The sequence below is a fragment of the Equus asinus genome, chromosome 5, assembly GCF_041296235.1.
Source record: "Equus asinus isolate D_3611 breed Donkey chromosome 5, EquAss-T2T_v2, whole genome shotgun sequence".
Taxonomy (NCBI): Eukaryota; Metazoa; Chordata; class Mammalia; order Perissodactyla; family Equidae; genus Equus; species Equus asinus.
In genome coordinates, this window is record NC_091794.1 from 40,635,074 (window position 1) to 40,653,172 (window position 18,099).

Below are 18,099 nucleotides of genomic sequence, written 5' to 3' on the forward strand. Positions count from 1 at the left end.
ATTTGAAAGGTTACTTCTGACTTCCCTGTATTTGTATTAGAATCTAGTCCTTAGAGTGATATAATTCACTGAATAAAACTATTTTATTAAGTCTTTGGTCGGCAGATTATTAATACCTATATTATGTATAGAACTCATCTAAAATTAGTGACTACAGGTCTCATTTTTCTTTTGATACAGTGGAAAGAGTAAAAGAATTTTCAAAGAATGTAAAAGGACTTTATGAAATCACATGACAGTTAACTGTCAAAATTTAATACAATAAACTAATACAGTAATGAAAATGTCCTAATTTTTATATTAGTAGTTAATATCCCCTCATCCTTGGTTTATAATATAGTAACACTTTCAAAGCATATTGAATTCGTGAGCTAATAACATATTACAAATCTGAAAGATAAAAGGAGGCAAAAAATCGATAACTTCCAATTCAGATTATATATCAAATTTAGTTGTGTTTATTATAAAGAAGTAACATAAATTAACTGTTTGTAGGTTGCTGAGTGATATGGATTATTTGTGCTGATACCTAAACAGGGTCCTTGCTTTTTGGAAGCTTCCAATCTTTGATGGTTCACAAAGAAACATTAATTTGTATGGATAGCTTAATCACTGATTCAACAACAACCTTTATATTTATAAAATTTCATATATCTAAGTTTTTTAGCATATGCTATCTTCTTAAATGGTTGATTTACACGTTGATATATCCATTACAGTCCTAAATTTAAACTTTCATTGTTAATTATCATTGTTATGGTTGCTTCACAATAATAGCAACTAGCAGTGTTTAAAAGAATAAGAAGGACTACGATGTTGCATCTGGATGTTTTTGATGGACTGACACAGAGTTCTGTGTGACACCACAGATTTTTTATTTTAGAGTAAGCATGAGCTGAGGAAAAAAACCTTCTAATAGATTGTTAGGTTGGTATTTGGTCCACAATTATTTCTGGGGGGTTTTCTCCTTAAGTACATCTTTAATGCTGCACCCAGAGATCTGGCTCAGATGTCGGGAATAATGAGCTTCATTATGATAGTAGACCTTGATGAGAGTTCTGGCTAAAAAAGACAGAAAGAAAAGGCAAAAAGAAAAAAGAAAAAAGGCATTTGTTGTACTTTACATATACAGACATGTAGCACCATCTACTGGATTACAGTAAATGAATAAAATCTGTAAAATATGTGTTTCCACCCGCAAAAGCACGAAACAATATCAAAGCTTCTTATAGTGTTGGTTTAGCCAAGTCTTTTGATTTTAAGGATTGTTTTATGGATAGCTGAGAATACTTTGATATAAAGGGGCTTCTTTGTCCCTTTGGCCTTGCATCTAGGAAATAATCACAGAAAATTGTTAGCTGTTGTTTAAAGTTACTCATCTATAACAATTGACTTCACACACACACACACACACACACACACATATACACATGCACACATCCCACTGTACCCAACTCAATTATGTAATATTTTTTACAAAGCAGTGGTTGCCATGGGCAAAATAAATTTCCTGAATGCATATTTCCCAGAAAAGGATATTAGAAAGTCTGTAATTAGGGAGGTCTTTCTTCTACTGTTTCTCTGCAGTAGAAAATATTTTCTTTAAGTATACTTATGGCCCCCTATTATCAGGCAAAATAAATCCTTAAAAATAATCCAATCATTAATTCAGCAAGTATTAATCAAGGGATTACTATGTTTCAACAACAATGATAAAAACATTGGAAAAAAGGAATAGTGATTTCAGAAACAAGGCATAATATTTGGCTGCGAGGTAAACATTCCTTTGTAAAGACTTACATCCATCTCTTTCATTAACAGGGCCCAACAGAGCAGCCTTGTATAGTGCACCAGTTTGCAAAATTTCATAGATACTGGTCAAGATATTCACCACTAAAAACATGTTTTGTGTAGGTAGGGAAATTGTACAACAGGACAATTATAAGACCCTTCTGACATTCTTCCAATGAGACTGTTACATCATTATGCAAGTCACTATCTATTTCATAATAAAATGCGTTTCCTCAGGAGGGAGGGAGTGTCTAAGCAGCAGGAGTGTAAACGCACTGCATGTTGCTGAAGTCCATGTTGTAGCCAGGGGCAATCTTGGAAGTTTCTTCAAATTCCCAAGTTATGTCAATGCTCTGAATCTAGTCATATGCAACTGTATTAAGAACGAATTACTTAAAAGAAAATCTGAGGAAATGGAGACATTTACCATATTTCTGGGTAGGAAGACAATACAATAATAGTTTCAGTTCCTCTTAAATTATTATGTATATTCAAGGAAATTTCAATTAAAATCCCTAGGTTCCCGTGTCCTTTTTTCTTTTTGGAACTTGACAACTTGATTTCAAGGAAGTGTTTGAGAACAGATAAAAATAGTTGTGATGGGGATGATAGAGGGTGTGTGCGGCCCTAACATGCTAAGGAGCTATGCTACTCAAAACAGTGTGGCACTTTTGTAGAGATAGATAAATAAATCAGTGAAATACTAGAGATCCAGAAACACATCTTTGGATATATAAGAATTTAGTATACAAAGAGGACAGATTCCAAAGGAGTCAGGTGACTATTTACTAAACGGTGCTGGGAAAATTACTATTTGTTTTGTAAAACAACTATGAATCTACTTCCTTTCATACACAAATGTAAGTTTTATATGCATTAAAATTTTAATGAAGGATATATAATTATAAAAGTACTAAAAAATATTTTTTTTTAGTATATGACTATAAAAGATCATTTTTATAGTCTTCTGAGAAAGGCTTTCCTTGGTGTGTCACAAAACAAAAGTTGTCAAGGAAAAGACTGACATTTAACTATAAAAATTTAAAACTTTTCTTTTGATTCATATATTTATTCTCTCAGATTTTTTTTTAAATATTGGTACCTTAGCTAACATCTGTTGCCAATCTTCTCTGTTTCTTTTTCCTTTTTCTTCTTCTCCCCAAAGCCACCCAGTAAATAGCTATATATTGTAGTTGTGGTCCTTCTGGTTGTGCTCTCAGCAGATTTTTATTGAGCACTGCCGTGTACAAGTATTGTTCTAGTTTCTGAATATACGGTGAACAAAATGCATATGGTACCGACTGTCATGCTTATTATAATCTAGTGGCAAAGATAGAAAATAAATAAGTAAGCAAGCAAATAAAAATATAAGTACTAATTGTGAGTTGTCGGAATGTAATTACTAGGTCTGAAAAATTTGCTATAAGAGAGAATGACAGGAAAATCTCCATTGGATTGAATGAGAAAGGAAGGCCTCTCTAAGGAAGTTATATATAAACAGAAGAATATGGAGCCCTGAAGAATACTATAGAACTAGCCAATACAGAAGGAGAATGTTCCAGGCAGAGGGATCAGCATATATGAAGACCCCAAGGCTGGAAGACTGCTTGGTTTTTCCAGGCTCTGACAAGGAATTTTTAAAAGCCAGGGTGGCTGAAACATAGTGAATGAAGGGAAGGATGACAGGAGATGAGGTTGCAAAAATCAGGCAGGGATCAGATCATGGGACTTTGTAGACCAGGTTAAGGAGTTTGGATTTAATTCTAACTAAACTGGGAATCCACTGAAGAATTTTAACCTTGAAGAAATCTGATTTAAGTTTTAGAAAAGAGAGCCTTTAAAATGGTACAACTGCTTTGGAAAAGGTCTGGTATGTTTCATAAAATTAAACATACACTTACCCTATGGTCAGCATTGTACTCCTTGGTATTTATCCAAGAGAAATAAAAACTTATGTCATTGAAAGGCTTGTACTGATCCTTTAATAATTCTGAAACTACTTTAAATGTATATTGGGGTTGAACAAATAAGTAAATGGATGATGGATAGTGAAGCAAGGTTTTTCGCTGTCAGAGGGGAAGTTTCAAATAAGTAAGAAGGGAAGGCTAGAATGAACTCTGTGGTCCTGGATTGAAGTCAGAGACATCAGTACGTACTAATGTTTAGCTTATACAGATAGCTAGATACAAAGACAACTATAGATATGTGTCAATATACATATATGTATTATCTAGTCTGGTTTCTGAGAGGGCCCAGAAGCGATGACAACTCAGGAACAGTGAACACACCCAGAGCCCAGATCTTGGCTTCTAAATACCACTCTCCAATGAAAGAAACCAAGGCCTCTTGGAGAAATGGCTAATTCTCGGGCTGGGGAAAGGAAAATACATATAGTAAATTTTGCAGTGCCTTTCAGAAAGCAAGGAGGTGCTCAAAAAACAAAACGACGAAAGCATGTCAAAGAGACACAGGGGCTAATGGCTAAAGCTGGAGCAAGTTGAGCGAGAAAATAGCATAGTTCAGATTATAATCCAAGGTCTAAAATATACATGAGTCCATAGTGATATAAATAAATGATTGAATAAATGGAGAAGAGATAATCTTACAGAAAAATGTCAGATAATATATGTAGATACTCTTCCTTTAGGAGACAGAGTGTAATCCCCCTCCTTGAGGGCAGGCTGCACTTGTTGAATCATTTAGCATATAGAAGGGGAAATAGTAACTTTACAATGGAGGAGGCTGGTGAATGCTACCCTAAAACGATCAAGGTCAAAGTCACCAGTAGTGTCATGAGACCATCATGCACCCCCTGATATGATGTGATGAGCTGTGCACTTCACCTCTATGGTTTTCTTCCCCAAACCCATAACTCCAGCCTAATCATGAGAAAACCATCAGATAAATCAAATCAAGAGCTATTCCACAAAATGCCTGACCAGTACTTCTCATACTGTCCAGGTCATGAAAAACAAGAAAAAACTGAGAACTTGTCACAGACCAGGGGAGACTAAGGAGACATGACAACAAAATGCAATGTGGTCTCCTGGATTGGATCTGTGAACAGAAAAAGAACATTAATGGAAGGACTGGAAAATCTGGACGTTAGTTTATAACAATGTACCAATGATGGTGCTTTGTTTTGTCAAATGTACCTTACTAATGTGTAACGATTACGTTAGAGGAAACTGAAACATGATGAAGGATATGTAGAAACTCTCTGTATTATCTTTGCAACTTTTCTGTAAATCAAAAATTATTCTAAAATAAAAAGTGCATTTAAAAAAGACTGGTACGAGAATGTTTATAATAGTTTTATTCATAATTGCCCCAAACTGAAAACAATCCAGGTATTCATCATTAGGAAAATGGATAAATAAAATATATTTATGTAAAGGAAATACTACTCAGCGGTGAAAAGAAATAAACTACAAACCACCCTAAATACGTACCACAATATGGATGACTATCAAAAACATTGTGCTGGGTGAAAAAAAGCCTGACTTCAAAAAGTATATACTTGTATCAGTCTGGGTCGAATCAGGAGAGAGAAACCACACAGTGATTTAACAGGGAAAGTTTAATATAAAGAATTGTTAACTATAACAGAGGATTGGAGTAACCAGGGGTTGGCTGTTAAGAAGTAAAGAAAACCCTAAAGAATGTAGAAACAGCCCGTATAAGGAGCAGTCACTGTCCTTAAAGTTGAAATGGAGTGCCCAAGGAAGAGGCCCCTCACAGGGCTTACTCAGTGGCCGAGAAGTCTTTGTGGTGCTGTTGAATTTGCTGGAAATCTGTTCTTTAAATGAGTACTTGCCAGAGAAATCTATTAATGGGGAGATGCCTCAAAGGAGGTACTCTGTTGTAAAACTGCCCAAGCTGGGGTAGGTTGAGTGCTAGGGAAAGCTGCTGTGCACTGCAGGAGCTGGGAACCAGAGAAGCTGCAAGCACTGCAGGAGCCTGATGCTGGAGAAAGCATCCACCTGTGATGCAGGAACTGGATGTTAGAGAAGCTGTGATGCTGCAGGAGCCTGCCAGGTGAGCACACTGGAACCAGGAAGAAAAAAACTTTCTTCCTCCTGCAATGTCTCTCCTGTGCCCTCTATGGATAAAGCTTGATGTTGTGCCAACGGTCAAAGGAGAAATCTTTAAAGGACCCATATCTGTTTTCACGGAGTGGGCAAAATGGGTGAATTTGCAGTTGAGGCAATAAATTGTAAAGTAGCCCAATATAGTACCTTTCCATTTATTTGAAGTTTTAAAAAAGAGACAACTGATTTATGATAGAGAAAACATCGGCACAGTAGTTACCTCTGGGGGTTGAGGGAGGTGAGAGGAGGGACTGACTGGAAAGAGGCAAGCGGGAGTAGGGGTAATGTTCTACATCTTCAGGTGTGTGCATTTGTCAAAACTCAAGATTTGTGTATTTATTTGTATGTAAATTTTAACTATAGAGGAAATAATGTAAACAAAAGTAAACCTATGCATGGTGAAGTATTTAGGGAGGAAGTGTATTGATTCCTGCAATTTACTTTGAAATGCATCAACAAATAACATGGATTAATGAATGACTAGATAGATAGACCTGCGATAACAAAAGAATAGTCAAAAGTTAATGGTAGGACATAGGAAACATCTAGATCAAGGGGATATTGGTGTTCACTGTAAAATTATTTCAACTTTTCTGTATGTGGGAAACATTTCAAAATTAGACACTGGGAATAAAAGATTACCTTAACTGTTGAGGGGGAATGGATTTTAGGGAATGGGGAGATCATTGAGGAGCAATTGCAATAGTGTAGTGAGAGATGATGACAGTCTGAATTGGAGTGGTGGCAGTAGAGAAGGAGTGAATTAGAATCAATACAGATTGGGGGCGGTAGAAGTGAGATGTAACACTGACGTATTGGAGGTGGGAGGTGAGGAAGAGTAAGGAATCAGTAATGGCCACCAGGATTTGGTTTTGTACAGCTGGATACATGGCAGTGGTTCTACTATGGTAGGGAAGACTGAAAAAGAGGTTTAAAATATATGTGGGATGAAATCAAGAATTCTGTCTTGGACCTGTGTATCAGATTTGATTTGAGATATCCAGGAGACGTCTCAATGGAAGTCAGGTAGGCAGTTGGATATATGTTTGGAATGCAGAAGAGAGAACTGGGTTAGAGAAATATTGATGAGAATCATTAAAAAAAATACCAGCCATGGTATTTAAAGCCATGAAAATGGCTATGATCACCTAGGAAGCAAGTGTAAGAAGAGAAGAGGGATCAGCTTTGAGTCTTGAGGAATATTAATCTTAAGAGGTCAAGCAGGACAAGATAAAATGGCAAAGGAGATTCAGAAGGTTAATGGGAAACTGACAAAGAGTCATAAAAGCCAAGAGAAGAAAATGTTTTAACAGGGAAGGAATAGCTGAGCTAAATGCAGCCCGTAGATCAGGTAAATTGATGACGAACATGTCCATTGGAATATGAAGCATATTAATGGCAATGAGAGCAGTTTCTGAGGTGTGCATGGCAAAATATACTAAAAAGAAAATTTAAAAAACCCCAAAAACAGATTGGGAGAAAAATATTATTCATACACACACACACACGCCCACACACACACATACAAAGAATACAATGTATAACATATAAAGCACTGCTATAATTCAATAAGAAGAGACAACCTTATTAAAAAAATAGGCAAATGCTATGAGAAAGAAATTCTTAGCAGAAAAAATGTGATGCTCAGTCTCACTCATAATTATAGAATTGTCAATAAACAACGAGATACCATATTTTTCTCTTTAGGTTGTAAAATATTTAATACTTCATAATATCCGGAGTATGCAAGAATACTGTCATACTCTGTTGGTATGTAAAGACATTTTGAAAGATAATTTAGTGGTATCTATCAAAACAAAATTGTTTTCCATTAATTTTACTTCTAAGAATATGTCATACAGAAACATATGTAAATGTGCAAATTTATATCTTATTCACCAAATCTAAGACACTACTGATTGAAAGATGTATCTCTGATTCAAAGATATTAAAATGTGAAAATAAGCATACCCTAGAATTGATGAAATATGGTATTATAAAGATGTTTATTGCAGCATTGTTTAAAAAATTAAAATTGATAATACTGAATTTCAAGCTGCCATTAAATGACCAAAGATCTAATGTACTGACATAGAAACATGGCCACTATTAAGTGAAAAAATAAATTTGTAAATAATACTTATAATATGATTCTATGTCTATAGAAAACAATTAATATATGCATATATTGATAGCTTCATTTAAAAAAGTGCTGATAGGATAAACACCAAACAGTGCCAACCTCTTGGGAATGAGATTGGTATGGAGGTGAAGGGTATCTTGTCTTTTTCCTTTACACATATATGTATTTTTCTATTTTTTTTTACCAAGATCACATTATTTTTGCAAAACAAACAATCTCCTTATACTTTAGCCTGGATAATCTGATTTGGATGAACTTATCTACTTGGGAATGAAATAGTAAAAGGTAATATCTACCTTAGCATTTGGGGATTAAATTGAATAGTTCATGGTCAGTGACAAGGCTTGTAAAACTGGGTTTTGTTTCCAAATGTAGACCTGAATGAATTCAAATAGAGTTATGATCTAGAGGAATTATAAAAGTGAGAACTGGATGATGGGGAATGCTGTGGTGATGAAGTGGAGAAAGAGGGGTATTGTTTTAAGGTAGAAATGTGGAATTTGAAGAATGCATGGACATTTTGTCCAAAATTCAACATTGTATAATTGTCATCCTGAAATTCAGGAAAGAATCCTTGAAATATGGGAAGTGGGACACTTTGCAAGGATTCAGCTGCCAGACTTCTTATGTCCTTGGGGCCGAGGAGAGTACCCAGCAAAGACAGCTGCAGTCATGCATTTGGCAGCTACAGCTGACACTGAGAGGGGTGGGTCAACAGACTGGTACAGCGCAAGGCAGCTGCCTCAGTATTCACAGTACGAACTGGGATGAGACGTTAGAAAGGGAATGCTTAAGACACATGGACAGCACGACACTAACAGTTTTAAAAAGCAGCACTGCCATAACAAATCTCAAGTATAAATAGCTACCTGCCATCTTAATATAGGCTGGATACTAACATTTTCACTAGTAGGAATGATTAAACTATTATACAACAAAAGATGATCTTCCAAAAGGTTACTTAAGCTCCAGAATTCCTTTATCCTATACAGGTCAAAATTCCTTTATAAGCTGAATCTTTCTCCCCTACCACCTTGGGAATTTAGGTATTGTGGAAGTAGGGAGTAAAATGTCTTGCTAATTCTAGTCTTTGAAGATACTATTTCTAAGTCCCTAAGATTAAATATATGGAAAATCATGTAAGCAAAAACAGACAAAGCTACTATGAGAGGGTTTCAAAAGTATAGTAACTAACTGTAAAAAGACATTTTCAGGACAACTGAGGAAATATGAATATAAAATGGTTATTAGATGATACTGAAGAATTTTGATTTTGTCAATTTTGTTAGATGTGTTAATGATGCTGTGTTTAACATTAGTGATGCATGCTCAAGTTGTTAGAGGTGAAATGTCGATGTCTGTGATTTACTTTAAAACGCTTCAGCAAAAGATACAGATGAAGCTAATATGGCAAAATATGAATGTTAAATCAAGGTGATGAGATATGGGGGCTCATTATACCCTACTGTCTATCCACATATATATATATATATGTATATAAAGTTTTTATAGTAAAAAGCTTAACAAAGTATAGGTAAAATAAAATTCAAAAGGGCAGAGAAAGCTACAGATAGTTGTTTCCTGGATAAGCGAAATTAATTGATGCTCAGGATGCAGTGGTAGAGGGTAATCCGGTCACCACCACCGTCATTGCAGAGGGCCTAATTTGGATTAAGAAACCTGTATTCTAGTTTAGCTCCTGCCTACTTTAATCGCTTCACCTCAGGGAACCTCGGTTTATTTATCTGGAAAACTAAAGGATTAGATTAGTTGACTGTTTTGTCTTTTCCAGTTCTGAGATGCTATACAACAGAGGCCATAGACTCAGATGCATGCTAGCGCCAAGCAAGGTTATTTAAACTAGTGAACTGGTGACGTTTTTGCCAGTCTAGAGGGGGCGCCGCTTCAGCCGAATAATGCCTTTTGATAATGTGGGCTCTGTTTCCTAGCTTTTTTCGAGATTAGGAAGAAATACACACGTTTATGTGAAATTCAAGATTGTAAATGTTAACAAATGAAAATGTAAAGAAAAATAAAGGTGTAGGAGTGGCTCGGGAGGGGCCACACGCTGCACTGCAAGTTTGCCATCTCTGCGCAGTCCACGTCTGCGGTTAGCTAGGGCGCTGCCGTGGGGCCGATGAGCAGTGAGAGGAAGACCAGAAGATTAAAACAGGTGAACATCAAAATATCCAGCAATGGGGGCTGGCCCCGTGGCCGAGTGGTTAAGTTCGCGCGCTCCGCTGCAGGCGGCCCAGTGTTTCGTTGGTTCGAATCCTGGGCGCGGACATGGCACTGCTCATCAGACCACGCTGAGGCAGCGTCCCACATGCCACAACTAGAAGGACCCACAACGAAGAATATACAACTATGCACTGGGGAGCTTTGGGGAGAAAAAGGAAAAATAAAATCTTTAAAAAAAAAATATCCAGCAATGATTCTAGGGAGTGAATTCTGCTTCCAAATACAGTCTGCTTCAGCCTACTAGGTTTCATCTGTGGATGAAACAACAAACCCACTTGAAAAGAAAGCGTGGTTGATTCTTTTCGTTAGCTTTCATCTTCCGCCGGCGATCCGACAGTTGCCGTTGCCGTACCCTGTGGTCCCCCGGCGACTGCAGGCGCCACCGATTTTACAGACTCCGGGGACGTCGGGGGACGATCCAGGGCCACACTTTAATAGAAAGTTATGCCGGCGCCTGGTAAAGCCAGCGAACTTCTGGAGGAGTAAATTGCTTCGCTTCCGTTGGCGCTCAAAAACAAAAACGTGGCTGCGGATCCAGGGAGGGAAGTTCTCAACCGGAAGTTTAGCCTTCGGGCCTGAGCGCTTCCTGTTTGGTAACTAAGGACGCGGGACGGTTGCTAGGGCTCCGGTGAGAACTGCCCCGGAGCTTTGCGGGTGCCTAGGGTGCTGCTCAGGGGCGCTAAGAGAAGTCAGAGCTTTCCTCTGTACTCTGTTTGAGGTCCCCTATCCGTTTGCCATCATGAGTAGCGAATTCCTGGCGGAGCTGCATTGGGAGAATGGGTTTGCCATCCCTGTGGCGAACCAGGAGAACAAGATGCTTGAAGATCAGGTGAGGATCAGGTGAAGAAGGCGGGGGTAGGGGTGAGGGTGGGGGTGGGTTCTGGTTGGCAGGAATACCCCAACCTTTTCATTTTTCTCTTTTCCTTCCCTAATCCCATCTGTTCTCTGTTTTCCCTAATCCCATTTTAACGCTTCCTCGCGCCGTCTCCTTCCCTCACCTGCCCGCCCTTTTCGGCACACGCTAAGCATTTAAAAAAAAAAAAAAAGTATTGAAACGATAATTGATGTTCAGGACTATAAAGCCTGAATCTTTACTTCTTCCTCCTTTCCCACTCCATAAACTCCTTTCCAGCCTCCTGGACGGGAGAGGAAAGGCTGTTTCCCACACCCACTTTTTCCTTCCTTAGAATTTAAGCGCGGCTTGCAAAGGGACTTCTGAGGTTTGCGTAGCAACAGTTATTTGCGGGTGTTTATAAACAAAACACGTCCTGGTTGACATTTCTTTTTGAGTTTCTGCCTATGATGTTTAAAGTAGAAGTGACTCGAAGAAATGTTTTCAAGAGCGACGTTCTAGTAAGAATGTAAAATGTGCAGTTTACAGCTTCTCAAAATGAGGATTAAGTTGTCACAGAATGATAAATATCTTACGTTTAAGGAATATTTTACACCAGCTTGCAACCAGTGCAGAGTAGTGGTCAAAAACAAAATTGCAACCAGCTCAGGAAACTTAAAAACCTTAAGCAGTCAATCTAAAGTTCCATCACATGGCAATGTGTTGTGTGGAAGAGGTTCCAAGAAGAACAGATGTTTACACTACTTTATAGAATGGAAGAGAAAATTTTCTCGCCTCTGAAAAATGAACATGAAAATCCTTCACTCTATTTTTTGAAAATATTTTTTTCAAAATACTCCAACCTATTTACTCGTGTCTAATTTAGATGGCTTCGTTTTTGTTTGTTTTTTCCATGAAGGGCAAAGTTAGGAAATATAAGAGATCTAGCACTGAGTGCTGTGGAATAATAAATATCCAGCCCAGTGTTCAGATCCTACTTACCAGCACTGAGCCTGTTTCTTCTTCTGTAAACCGGAGATAAGTAAAATAATTATCTCATAGGGTTGTTATACAGCTCTAAGGACATTAATGTAGGTTAAAGTTCCATTCAAATGTTAGTTTTTGGTTATTATTATCATAATATTTGTCTCACAATATTTTATATACATGTTACTTATATTAACTATTATAAAAAATATTACAGAGCAATAAAAGAAGAAGAATGAGGGCTATAATTACTTCACCTGAATAAACTCTGACATTAAAAAAGCAACTCTTGTAAATTTAAGATATCCAAGCAGAACAGAAGGGTATAAAATAAAAAATATAAGATATGCCCTCCCAAAACTACCCACTGTTGCCCATGATGTGACTGTCGTGGCATTAAATATTCTAGACATCGTCTACAGAAACATAGAAAAGACAAACTGGAGTATTATAAAAATGGAATTGTACTATATGTGGTGTTTTTAACATAACATTTTTAATTTAATTTCACTTGTATTTAAGAGAAGAAAAAGAAAAGAGTTGTTGAATTTCAGGTATTACTTGATTATAAGAGAGAGTGATTGCTAAAAATTCCCCCATTAAAAAATAGTAGTTTTATTATTTTTGTATTATCAAGGTTTATTTTATTTTCATTCTATTCAATGCCCTTAATTTACTACAAGTGTTTAATGTTAGTTTTATATTAAAAATGACTTGGGGCTGGCCCTGTGGCCGAGTGGTTAAGTTTGCGCGCTCTGCTTCGGCGGCCTGGTTTTGTGGGTTCGGATCCCAGGCACAGACCTATATCACTTGTCAGCCATGCTATGGTGACAACCTATATATAAATGGAGGAAGATTGGCACAGATGGTAGCTCAGGGCTGATCTTCACCCTCCCCCCCCCCCCCCCGCCAAAAAAAGTGGATGACAGACCCTGAAGACATTATGCTGAGTGAAATAAGCTGGACACAAAAGGACAACTACTGTATGGTTCCACTTATATGAGATACCTGGAGTAGTCAAATTCATAGAGACACAAAGTAGAATGGTGATTTCCAGGGGCTGGGGGGAAGGGGCATGGGGAGTTAGCGTTTAATGGATGTAGAGTTTCAGTCTGGGAAGATGAAAAGTTTCTGGAGATGGATGGTCGTGATGGTTGCATAACAATGTGAATGTACTTAATGCCACTAAATGTAGACTGATAAATGGTTACAATGGTAAATTTTGTTATGTATATATTGCCACAATTAAAAAAAATGAGTGATAGAAATTTTAGAGGTCACATTCTCTAATCATAAGCCAATAGAATTTATAAGAAATAATTTAAAAAATGATCTTTTTGGGCTGGCCCCGTGGCTGAGTGGTTAAGTTCGTGCACTCCGCTGCAGACAGCTCAGTATTTCATTGGTTCGAATCCTGGGTGCAGACATGGCACTGCTCATTAAACCACGCTGAGGCAGCATCCCACATGCCACAACTAGAAGGACCCACAACGAAGAATATACAACTATGTACTGGGGGGCTTTGGGGAGAAAAAGGAAAAAAAAAAATCTTAAAAAAAAAATGATCTTTCATTGTTGTAGACTGTTTGTGTGTCTGTCCCTGGACCCTGAATTCATATGTTGAAGCTCTAACCCCCAGTGTGATGGTATTTGGAGGTGGGGACTTTGGGAAATGATTAGGTTTAAATGACGTCGTGAGGATGGAGTCTCATGGTGGGATTAGTGTCCTTTTAAGAAGAGGAGAGAGACCAGAGCTCTCTCTTTCTGCCATGTGAGAACACAGAAACAAGGTGGCCATCTGCAAGTCAGGAAGAGAGATTTCACTGGAACCGAATTCACTGACACCTTGATCTTGGACTTCCTAGCCTTCAGAACTGTGAGAAATCAATTTCTGTTGTTTAAGACACTCAGTCTATGATATTTTGCTATGGCGCCCTGAGCTGATGAAGACATCCATCTTAGATAGTTAGGCAAGTTTCTAACAAATATTTTCCTGGATAGCTCTTATATCAAAGAGAAACTGAAAGGGAAAAGTCACCTTTTAGAAAAAATAAGGGGGACTGCTTCATACCCACATCTGTGGGAAACCGTGACAATCTTAGAGAAAACCTCATGCCTTCATTTTCAGATCAGTGTCTTGATCAGCTCGTGTTGCCATAACAAAGTACCATAGACTGAGTGACTTAGAGAACACACATTTGTTTCTCACGGTTCGAAAGGCTGGAAGTCGAGGTCTGGGTGCCAGAACGGTTGGGTTCTGGTGAGAGCCCTCTTCCCGGGCCTGTTGAAGGTTGCCCTCTGGCTGCTCCTCACAGGGCAGAGAGGGAGTGAGCTCTGGTTTCTCCTCCTCTTCCTGTAAGGACACTAATCTCATCATGAGGGTCACAAGGGTCCTCCCCTCACGTCCTAATTTAAGCCTGCTCATCTCCCAAAGGCCCCACCTCCAGATACCATCACACTAGCGGTTAGGGCTTTGACATATGAATTTGGGAGTGGCACATTTAGTCCGTAACAATCAGTAAGACAAAACGTAAAAACAAAGAACTCCTCTTAATAAATTTTAAAAAAGAACAAAATAAACAAAAGAGGGAATTAAAATAAAAACTGAAATTAATGAAATAAAAAGAAAAAAATACATACTTAATATTAGTAAGTTTAATGAAATATAGGACATAACAAATGAGTAAATTAGTATTTATTTTCTTTCTTCCTTAGTTAAAAATTCAAATATTTTCTTCTGCCCTTCAGCAGATTGTGTTTGCACTTGCTGGGTTGTAGCCCCAACCTTGGGAACCACAGCCCAAGGAAGCATATAAGGAAGCACATTTTTGTTTTGTTGAGCTTTTATATTGCTTTGAGGGGTGACATGTTCTAATGGTCCTGAAAATCTATCTTGTAATTTCCTAAGGTGTTTGTTTGTTTGTTTTGTGTTTACATTGTTTTGTTTCTGCTCAAGGTTCTAATTCAGAGACACACAAAAAACTTTAAAAAACACGTTCTAAGCACACGAGAGTTAGTTGTTCTGTTCTGTTAAGCTTAGCCTAAATCTGGTTTTGAATAGCAGTTCAGGGAGGAGGTATTATGCCTGGTGTCCAGGTACTTTTCAAATTTATGGTTCATGCTCTGTGTTCTTGTTATGTCTTGTTACTGTGCTCTGGTTGCCTTTAGAGATCTTGTGGTTTAATTAGGGAATAGAATCTCATTTTTTCCCTTTAAGTAATGCTGTATCAAAAATGCATTTAATCATTGAACCCTGCTAATGCTGCAAATCTGAGAGAGATGTCTATTCTGTTTTAATATGGTGCTAATTTTCCCACAGTAATCTCTAAATCGTAACACTATAATATTTAAAAGATCAGTAGATTTTAAAAGTTCAAATGGATGTTTAAAGAAGCAAAGTAAATGAAGATTTAATTTTCCTTTGATTTTAGATCCTTTAATACTCTAAAAACTTAGTAGGACTTTACTTAATCATAGCATTTATTATTTACAGCTGTCAAAGCTGCAGGATGAAAGATCAAGCTTGAAAGATCAGCTACGTGACTATGAAGATCGAATTAATGCTATGACTTCTCACTTCAAAAATGTTAAGCAAGAGTTCTCATTTACCCAGGTACAATAATGTTGAACTTCATGAGGATTATGTCATGTGTCGTCATGGAACATTTCACACTGCATTTATATCTGTGATTTTATTTTAGAGATATAATAGGAAACTTTAGCATAACTAAACTATTGTGAGTATAACCTGGAACCTGAAAGTAGATAGGAAAAAAGGCTTTGAGGAACTCGTTACTGCCACCAAGTTCGAGGAATAATTCATTCATTTGAAAGGAGACTTCACCATTCCAACAGTTCAACATAATATTAGGGAACAGATTATCTAGGAAGGGTACAGTGACGCTGTTTCTAGGCACAAACAGACATAATATAACACATAATAGAGTTTCTGTCTACTTTTTAATTTTCCCGTACAACCCACTGGGGCCATTTTGAGTGGAAGCAAGTGGTCCACACACTTCACGAGCCCTTAGGGCACCATGGTGTTTTAGCATAGTTTAAGAATTGAAATTTATAATGACAATCCTGAGATAGTAGAAAAGTTAAATTATATTTAGGAGCCTATTTAAGATAACTGGACGAAGTATGATGCATTTTAGAAATATTAGTACAAATAATAAAAATAAAAACAAAGTGATTAAGTAAGCATCTGTTTTATGGACAATCTGTTCATGTGTCACACCTCATTGCTTGATGATGCCCAGCAAATCAGACAGCTCAGGAAATCAGCATTGGAAGGTTTACTAACTTCCATCTCAAATTATTTTTTAAAAAATGCATCTACCTTTCTTTTAAAAAGTCTATAATTCTTAAAAATGTACAAAGCCATGTTTTTAATACCAGTTTATAATTAATATAGGTAAGTAACTATTTCATGGTTTATAAGACTCATTAGAAAGTTACAAATTTAATGAACTTTTAAAAATAGTACTCAGGATTTTTGAATCCTGATATGATTGAATAATTGATAAACTTTGGAACAACATATTTTCCTTAAGTTATTAAACCACTGAGTTGGGCACCAGAGAGACGGAGAGTCTCTGTAGGTGTATTTCGTTATAGTCAAACCTTAAATAGTTAAATAGGATAATAGAGACAAAAGATAATAAACTTCCTACAACACTGATAGCTTTAATAATGTAAAAATAATACTGATGGTGATAACTTTGAAGCGCTACAAGATCAGTAGTCAACAAATACTATTTTTTTAAGTAAAACATAACACAAAGGCATGATTGTATATTAATATATCCCAGGAAGTATTTACAACCAACAGTGTTTACATAATTATTTAAAAATTATCTCTGTTAATTAGAGTATGTGATCAATTCATATAAATATCCCATTTCCCAAGTATTTTTAAATCCATTTCATTTCTTATTTTTAGATAAGTAATGAATTCTATCTTTTTAAGTCTCACCATATAAATTTTGGTTTTCTGCAGTTTCCCTAGACCAATGTAATATCTGAAAACTGCTGACAACAATGTTTTCTCCCAGCACATTCCATGAACTGACTTTCTTACAACTTGTAAGCATCACCGACTACACGAATCACAAAGTCTAATGTGGTGTAGGTTTCAGAGAAGTGAAATTAATAATACCTAATCTAATTTTGTGGGAATTTTGTTGTTTTTTTGTCTAATGGATTATTTCAAGTATTTTATAATATTAAAATTTGAGAAGGCTTTCTGTCTTGTATATTTTTCTGTAGTCTCTCTGCAAAGCCAGGGAGCATGAGATTGAAAGCGAAGAACATTTTAAGATCATTGCTGAAAGAGAACTGGGGCGAGTGAAGGATGAGATCCAACGGCTGGAAGATGAGATGGTTTCAATACGGGAAAAGAAAAGTGATAAGGAAGTATGTGTTGAAATGTTACTTAAAATTTTGTGCTATTGTTCCTTCTCCCCTCGTCAAATCAACATTGATTTTGATTCTGTATGGGAAAGGCATTTATTAGTTTCCTGACGTTTATGTAACATTTTTTTTGATCAATGAAAGGCACATGGAGCTGTAATTTGAGTGAAAAATGGTAGAATGTTACATTTATTTTCCAAGTATTCATTTACCAAATACTCATGGAGCCTTACTATGTGCAAAGTACCATGCTGGCTGCCTGTTATATGATACTAGGAAAAATTTATTAATAAGTGCTGCACTTTTAAAAGGCACATTTAAGAAAATCACTTTTAATTTTGAATTTCGTTTTTTGTTCGAAATTTTTACCTTTCATATTGATTTATCAGCTTGTGACTCTAATATTAAATTACTGTAACCTGTTTTTCTCTTTCCCTTAGTTTTTAGTTACCTGATTTGGGTGCTCTTTCCAAATTCATTTCTTCTCTTTACATATGCATATACGTATGGAAATGTACACACACATATATATGTATGCATATTTTATTACTTATGTATGTTTGCATATTGATCTGTTTTGCTTTATGAATCTAGTT

At 36.7% G+C, this 18,099-nt stretch overlaps 1 protein-coding gene across 1 annotated transcript in view; it reads left to right on the forward strand.

Annotated features, from left to right (window-relative positions):
• The first annotated feature begins 10,873 nt into the window (after nucleotides 1–10,873).
• The window catches only part of CCDC39 (coiled-coil domain 39 molecular ruler complex subunit), a 42,314-nt gene continuing 35,088 nt past the window's right edge, over nucleotides 10,874–18,099 (forward strand). The window contains exons 1-3 of the mRNA XM_044771130.2: nucleotides 10,874–11,095; nucleotides 15,579–15,698; nucleotides 17,360–17,506. Coding sequence (XP_044627065.2) covers nucleotides 11,006–11,095; nucleotides 15,579–15,698; nucleotides 17,360–17,506 — 357 coding nt within the window. The 5' untranslated portion in view covers nucleotides 10,874–11,005. The remainder of the gene's footprint in view (nucleotides 11,096–15,578; nucleotides 15,699–17,359; nucleotides 17,507–18,099) is intronic.